This window comes from Xenopus tropicalis, chromosome 2 (assembly GCF_000004195.4).
Source record: "Xenopus tropicalis strain Nigerian chromosome 2, UCB_Xtro_10.0, whole genome shotgun sequence".
Lineage (NCBI taxonomy): Eukaryota > Metazoa > Chordata > Amphibia > Anura > Pipidae > Xenopus > Xenopus tropicalis.
This window is the reverse complement of record NC_030678.2, coordinates 11,479,047-11,487,174: the sequence shown is the minus strand read 5'-3', so window position 1 is coordinate 11,487,174 and position 8,128 is coordinate 11,479,047. Positions and strand designations below refer to the sequence as shown.

At 40.2% G+C, this 8,128-nt stretch overlaps 1 protein-coding gene and 1 long non-coding RNA gene across 2 annotated transcripts; one reads left to right on the top strand and one right to left on the bottom strand.

Annotated features, from left to right (window-relative positions):
- Positions 1-445: 445 nt before the first annotated feature.
- On the top strand, positions 446-3,659 carry LOC108645747. Its single transcript, XR_004221202.1, has 4 exons — positions 446-1,797; positions 2,520-2,589; positions 2,678-2,713; positions 3,480-3,659. It is a non-coding gene; the product is annotated as an uncharacterized LOC108645747 (long non-coding RNA).
- A 2,023-nt stretch (positions 3,660-5,682) lies between these two features.
- On the bottom strand, positions 5,683-6,660 carry LOC116408582 (beta-1,3-galactosyltransferase 5-like). The gene has a single exon (XM_031896181.1). It carries the CDS (start codon positions 6,658-6,660, stop codon positions 5,683-5,685), a length of 978 nt encoding a protein of 325 aa, XP_031752041.1.
- Between the last annotated feature and the right edge of the window lie 1,468 nt (positions 6,661-8,128).

Below are 8,128 nucleotides of genomic sequence, written 5' to 3'. Positions count from 1 at the left end.
TTTGTCGCCCCTGTCTTTTCTCTTGTGGCCAGCGCCCATTTTGATGCGACCGCAATTTTTTTTTTGACTAGCAAAACAAATTTTTTGGCAACGGATTTTCTCAGAAGTTTTGTGCAACAATTCGCCAATGGCAAAATGCGGAAAATCCCTGCGAATCTACACCTGGGGAAAAAATTCGCTCATCCCTACCGGCGGGGGGGCCGTGAATTTTAAGACCTTGGCGACTACGTATTACTTGAGTTGGAAACAGCAATGATACCAATGAGTTAAGGTCACAGTTATACAATATGGGAGCAGTAGTGATAAGCGAATCTGAACCATTTTACGAACAATTTTCGTAATGCGGTGACTGCACAACTTTTTTTTTGAAAATTCTTTATTTATCATTTTGTAAATATGGGGAGGGGGTACAGAAGGAAAAAAAGGGAGGGGTAGGGAGGGGAACATTGCAAATGTTAGTCTTTACATTGTTATACAGTTTCATTTTCAGGCAAGCTGTCATCAAGTCATATCTACATTTTCCATGTAGTATTCGATTGTCTATACCTTGTAAATCTTACTTCTAGAGTGCCCTATGTGGGTGGCTGTTTTTTGATAATGTTTTATAGTGATCTTAGATAGTCTATCCAGGGGGTCCATATTTTCCCATAGTGGTGACTTTTATTGTGTATCATGAAGGTTATTTCCTCCATTTGCCTAATATCCTCTGTGTTGGCTAGCCATTCTGTGAATAGTGGGGGGTCTGTAGATTTCCATTTTCTTGGAATGATCGATTTCGCAGATTGTAATAAGTGTAACGTGAGAGGGTCTGAAATGGTGGCATTACTACGTAGGCGGACATTAAGTAGAATTAGTGCAGGGTCTCCAATGTCAAGATTGAATTTCGTAATGTGATTTATTGTGCCCAGAATATCCAACCAGTATTGTTGTATTTTGGGGCAAGTCAGCCAGATATGTGTGTGAGTGCCTCTGTGGCTGTTGCATCTCCAGCATAAATCAGAACTGTTGGGGTACATTCTACTTAATTTTGCCGGTGTGTAATGCCACCTCGTTACCAGCTTAAAGATCGCCTCGTTTGTTCTCGATGCTCTGGATGTTTTGTGCATGGTGCTGAGGATTCTGTCCCAGGCTTCCTCTGATATTTCGGTGGCAAGTTCCTTGTCCCATGCTTTACAAAATGCCCTGGGTGGTAAGGGCATGGCATTCAATAAGTACCTGTATGCTTTAGAGAGTGGTTTATTAATCATCTTTGAGCCTATCATGAATTGCTCCCGTGGGGTCAAAGGTCTGTTCCATCTCTGAGGCTTGTTAGCTTGTAGGAAATGATAAATTTGGTTATAATTCAATATGTCCCTTGGATGGGATCCCCATTTTTTTTGAATTTCCGCTAATGTGATTATTCTATTATCTTTAAGAAAGTCTTTAAGTCTGGTCGGTTGATTCTCCCATGATGCCCATCTATCAAAAGATCCTTTTTCCAATCCTGGGGTAAAATTGGGATTTAATGTGAGGGGTTGTAGGACATAGGGAGTGCTAGTAAGCTTATAGATTTCCTTATTTTTATGCCATGCCCTTAAAGTCGCATATATCAAGGGATGTTGTTTTACTGTCCTTAGAGTAGGCCCTTCCTCTGACCATAGTGCATTTTCTAAGGGAAATGATAAGAACTGTTGTTCCAGTATACACCATTCTTTTTTCGTTTTTTCTAGTGTCCAAGCAAGAATTCGGACTAAGTGTGTGGATATATAGTAAAGATAAATATCGGGAAGACTTCGGCCCCCTTTTTCTTTGGGTAAGGTAAGTTGTGCATGTTTAAGTCTGGGGTTTTTCCCGGCCCATATAAATCTTGAAATCAATGATTTTATTGTAGTAAAGAATGATTGTGGGAGATGGATTGGGAGAACTTGGAAAAGATACTGTATTTTAGGCATAATCATCATTTTTGTGGCTTGGATCCTGCCAAACCAGGAGAGTTGTAGTTTGTCCCAATTTCCTATTGTTTTTTGCAAAGTGGAAATTAAAGGGAGGTAGTTATCTTGGTATAATTTGTCAAGGTCTGGTTGTAGTTTGACTCCTAGATATTTGATGTTTGTTTCTGCCCACTTAAATGGAAAAAGCTGTTTTAAATTGGAGGCTTCTGTTTTAGGAATGTTTATGTTCAGTATCTCTGATTTCGAGTAATTAACTTTAAAATTGGATAGGTCTCCAAAGGTTTTCATTAAAGCTATCACATTGGGTAAGGAGATAATAGGCTTAGTGATAAAAAGCAGAAGGTCGTCAGCGAAAGCTGCACATTTATATTCTTTTGAGGAGGTGATAATGCCAGAAATGTCCGGGTTATTTCTAATGTGGGCTAGGAGTGTTTCCATTACCAGGACAAATAGAGTTGGTGAAAGGGGGCAGCCTTGTCTTGTCCCATTAAAAATTTGTACCTTGGGGGATAGGATGCCGTTTACTTTGATTCTGGCTGAGGGATTATCGTATAACGCTAATATTCTTTGTCTACTTATTTGTCCTAGGCCTATTCCTGCTAAGGTCCCATCTAGGAAGTCCCATGATACCCTATCAAAGGCCTTCTCTGCGTCTGTGGTGAGTATTAGGGAGGTGATGTGTCTTTTTTGGGCATATTTTATCAAGGAAATCACTTTACTTGTATTCTCTTTCCCTTCTCTTCCAGGGATGAAGCCTGCCTGGTCTGTATGTATCAGCTCTGGTAAGTATTCTTTTATTCTATTTCCTATAATTTTGGCATATATTTTCAGGTCTATGTTAATTAACGAAATGGGTCTGTAGCTGGGGCATAGTTGGGGGTCCTTTCCTTGTTTAGGTATAATAGTGATGTGGGCTTCTTGGGCTTGTGGGTAAAGCCCGTTGGTTTTTTAAATAGAATTGAAATATGATAAGAGGAGGGGTGATAGTGTAGATTTATATGCTTTGTAAAAGATAGCTGGATATCCGTCAGGTCCTGGGCTTTTCCCAGGTGGGAGAGAGTCTATACATTTTTCTATTTCACTTATAGTAAAGGGTGCGTCTATTTGTTGAGATTGCTCAGGTGTCAGTCTTTTAAGATCTGCTTCTTTGATAAATTTGTCTATTTTGTCTTTATTATCTGAAGGTGTTTTATTTGAGTTTAGATTATAAAGGGATTGATAATACTCTTGAAATGCAGTGGCTATCCCCTTGGTGTCATGTAGTGTTTCATTCTTCTGGTTTTTGATTGCAGTAATTTGGGTTAATGGTTGAACACGTTTGAGGATTTGTGCAAAATGTTTATTGCATTTGTCCCCTAATTCATAAAATCTTTGCTTAGATCTCACATAGGATTTTCGTATCTTTTCATTCAGTAAATTCCTCACTTGGAGTCTTGTGCTCTCTAAGGTGACTAATGTGTTTTGCGCCAGAGTCTCTTTATGTGCTTGTTCTAAAGAAGTTATTTTACTAATTAGTGTACTTATGATCTGATTTTTTTCTTTTTTCAGATTACTGCTGATCGCTATCAGATGGCCCCTCAGGACACATTTCAGGGTTTCCCATAGTGTCGCCGGAGAAGTATCAGCTGAGGAATTGTTGACTGCACAACTTTTTAAATACGTGCAATTTTTTTTTCCTGCAACTGTGACTTTTTGATGGGAACGCAACTTTTTTTTGATGCAACTGTGACTTTTTCCTCACTCGCCTAAATTTTCATGGCGAATTTTTGCTGCAGTTTTGTGAAAAAAATTGCCAATGGCCAGATGCAGAATTTTGCAGGGAATCCATTCACTCATCATTAGGGAGCAGCCAGACCCTAACCACAATTTCCTAGCCGGTATTTCATTAGCACAATTGGTAACTTACCAGCCAGGGCCGGGGCCGGTGTTACAGTTTAACCAACAATACATTTGTCAGTAAATTGTATTGTTATTCCTAGTTGTTTTGCTTCTGTTCTGCCCCTGATCCACCCAAGTCCCACCTCCTCTCTTTCCCCCATCCTGTCCATAATGTTTTTAACAGTGCCTCCTCCACAATTCTCTGTCCTCTTTGGCCACAGGTGGCATAGCCCCACCCCATTGCATCATAGCCCCACCCCATTGCATCATAGCCCCACCCCATTGCATAATAGCCCCACCCCTTTCTGTCCAATATCCACACCCTTTAGCCTCCTCGGCAGCGAATGGAAAGTCTCACAATTTCACTTGCTTTTCAGTGCAAATCTGGCACCATTGCTTGGTGAAATTTCAAAAGTTTGGAAGGTGTCACTAAACCCTGCTGCACTGCTCAACCAAACTTTACTCAACTGTTGCTGGACTACAAATCCCAGAATAATGTAACATATAAAGAACAAATCATAGGTTGGGGGTATATAAAGGAAAGGAAATGACATGAACATGCCACACCTCTGATGAAGCACCCAATGGCACGAAACATGTTAGGAGAGTGGAGTATGGGTACCATGAGGCACCTGTCTATCGTTTAGTATAGTATGATTGCTTTTTTTTTAATTGTTTGTATAATTTTGAGCCAATAAATGGTTGTTAATTTCACTCAATACTTTTTTGATTAACATATTATGAAGGGTGAGGCATGCTGGGAGCTGAAGTCCAGTAACATCAGGGTTGAATTCTTAAAGCAATATTGCACAATAAAACTTTTCCCCAAATGCAAGAAATCCCCCAATGAGAATCCCAGCTGATGTGAGTAAATCCGGCTCCCTGTTCTCTGTTCCTGCAATTGGAGTTGGGAGCAATAAGCACAGTTTCCCAGCACTGAACAAGTCTGTCCCTTTATCCCCATGTCTGATTCCTGTGCCATATAATGACGGGAAAATGCCATCATTATCTCTATATGTAAGGTACCAGCAAGGGGCCTGACACAGTGCTGGGAATCAGCATTCTCATTGGTCACTTCTCTTGCATTTATAATGAGGTTTTTGGGCAGTAGAATTCTCATTGGTGAATTTTCTTGCCTCTATAATTATGTTTTTGCCAACTTCTCTAGAAAAACTAGGGGGCGCAGTGGGACAGTGTTATGATTGGGTTTACATCCCCTTTAATTTGAATCACCATAACCTAAGTCCACTAAGTAACACTCTAATCATTAAATAAATCAAATAGGATGGTTTCTCCACCAATAAGGATTCATTATACCTTAGTTGGGATCAAGTACAGGTACTGTTTTATTACAGAGATAAAGGAATCATTCAAATCATTGAGACATTTAATAAACCCAATAGGACTGTTCTACCCCAATAAGGATTAATTATATTTTTATTATTACAGGGAAAAAGGAAATCATTTTTTATTAATTAGAATTATTTACTTATTATGGAGTCTATATATATATATATATATATATACAGGGCCACCAGCGGGCCCTGGGCAAAATGTAATTGGTGGGCCCCTACTGGCCCAAGAAATTTGTGATAGAATAACCCTCAAGCAGGTGAAGTTCAATATAGTAAGGCAGACAGTGAAGAGATGGTCTGTGGTTACTGAAGAAGGCCTGATACTTAGGTGTGCCGCCATGGACCAACAGCTCTGGGAGCAGAAATATAATGAAACTTTGATGCCATAAAAAAGGCAAAAAGTAATTCCAATGCCCATACTGTAGAGCTCTTTTGGTTGATTAAAATGAGGGGTCTGATGCTTCTGCCAAAAGTTATCCCCTTATCCTGGTGGTCCCTGGGCAAATGGAAGGACCCAATCAGCACTGTACATTCTCTGACCTTCGCAGGGCTTCCCAGAAAAGGTAAAGTTCACGTGGTCGGACGCCATGCGAAGTGACCAGTTTATGATAATTACAGATAGTAAATGGCTTTTTATATGCGTGAAACGTTGGCTCAGTATGAAGGTTCTGCAAGTTGATGTTGACTTTCTCCAGACACATCCCTACAAAGACGTCCTCCAGTTTGAAAAATGGGACTGTGCTGGAGACATTCTGGATCTTTTGTGCAACATCTACAGAAAAGACGTACCCAGTCCCTGAGCAAAATGGCGGGTATTTAGCCCGTGGGTATTCGGTTGTGCTTATGTAGTACTTGCTGTTCATATCCCGTACGGGTCCATCGTCCAGTCTGAGGGAACCAGTAAAGAGGTCGGTTGTCTGATTTTTCTTTACAAGCAGCTCCACGAGGTACAATGGATTAACAAACATATCTGTGTCTGTTTTCATCACAAATGTAGTTTGTGGGCAATGAGTGCAAATCCATTCGATCCCCATTATGGTTTTGAGGGTCAGATTGTAATATGTGTCTATGAAGTCTCTCTGAATAATGTCATTGTAAGTGTTGCTTTCTTCAATGAGTTCCTCTTGCAGGCGTGGGTTTGTGCCGGCGCCCAGAAGGAAATAGGTGGAAACAAGTTTATCCCCAATTAGTCTTTCCTTGCCCCAAGTCTGCCGGATAACGTTCCGCTCCTCCTTTTGACTGTGGGTTGTGGTCACCAACAACACCAAGAATGGGGGGTTCCTCTCGCACTGTATCTTGGGGCGCAGCTGGAACGTCTCCCTCACTGTAGCAGATCTCAGGGAAGGTGAATAAATTCCCTTACGGCAAATTGTACAGAAATCCTGTAGATTTAACAATAATACACAGAAGCCAAAACAAAAGATCAGCAACACTTTTGCAATTAACCACTTCAGGTGCAGCATCTGAAATATCAAGAGAATATTTTGGTTATTCATTATAATCAAAAATATGAAAACTGAAACGTTGGCACGAGTAGTTTTTTGGGGAAAAATGTTTTAGCTATAATTACATTTTAATGGTTTGGTTAAAGGGGCAGTAAACCCTGCTGCGCTGCTCAACCAAATGTTACTCAGTTGTTGCTGGACTACAAACCCCAGAATAATGTAACATATAATGAAGGTTGAGGCATGCTGGGAGCTGTAGTCCGGCAACATCAGGGTTGTATACATGCTGCTGGACTACAGCTCCCAGCATGCCTCAACCTTCATTATATGTTAAAGGAGAACTAAAGTCTAAAATTGAAAATCATTAGAAATGCTGTATTTTGTATACTGAACATAAATATAAACATTATGAACTTACTGCACAAGCCCAGGGATTGAGAAGCCTAATTAAAGTAATGATTTATGCTTTCAAAGTTGTCCAGAAGGGGGCTGCCATCTTGTTACTTTGTTAGACCATCTTTTTAAGATTTGGCTTTTGCACATGCTCAGTTTGCTCTGGGCTGCTGTTGGGAGGCGGAGCTTAGGGAACGTAGTAAATTATCAAAACAGCACGAGAGGTAATACCTTCTACAGAAGCTGATTAATAATAAGAATCATAATATGCAGACTGCACTGGTTCCTGTGTTGCCATGTAATGTAATGTGGGGTTTAGAGTTTTTGCATTGTTTAATGAAACATTTCCCAGCTCTCCAGAGCCAGTGTCTGCATAAATATGCAAAATAATCCCCCAATGGGAATCCCAGCTGATGTGAGTAAATCCGGCTCCCTGTTCTCTGTTCCTGCAATTGGAGTTGGGAGCAATAAGCACAGTTTCCCAGCACTGAACAAGTCTGTCCCTTTATCCCCATGTCTGATTCCTGTGCCATATAATGACGGGAAAATGCCATCATTATCTCTATATGTAAGATAAGATCAGAATGGCTGATATAGTGCTGGGAACTAGGTGGAATCTAAAAATGATTCTATAAATGATACTGGCCAAATGATCCCATTGGCACAGAGACACAGGTGCATCATGGGTACGGGTACATATAAACTAGTGCTGCCCTATTATACACACTTTATTACAGGATATCATATACACCCTTCCCTATACAAGCTTTAGCTAAGTATTTAGATGCAACTTGTTTACAATATTTGTTGTCCTGTACATATCATGTTGTTCTGCACAGCGCTGCGTACATAAGAAGTGCTATATAAATATAAATATGTATACATACATACGTAAGTACGTGAATACACAGGGTCTTTATACTTTAGGGTATGAGACGGACGGGGTCATAAAATTCTTCTTGAAGGACAATGATGCATAGTAGTAAAGAGGTTCCTATGTGTGTGCATTTATGTGCAATAAAAGAGATTCAGAGGATAAAAATAGTATAATTCATGAGCATCTGCACAGTGTTAAATAGATGTGCTGCACATTCCTCAGACAAGTGACCCTGCAATCTACTCACCA

Coding starts and splice junctions, on each gene's coding strand:
- LOC116408582 (XM_031896181.1), bottom strand. CDS start 6,660: ATGAATAACCAAAATATTCTCTTGATATTTCAGATGCTGCACCTGAAG.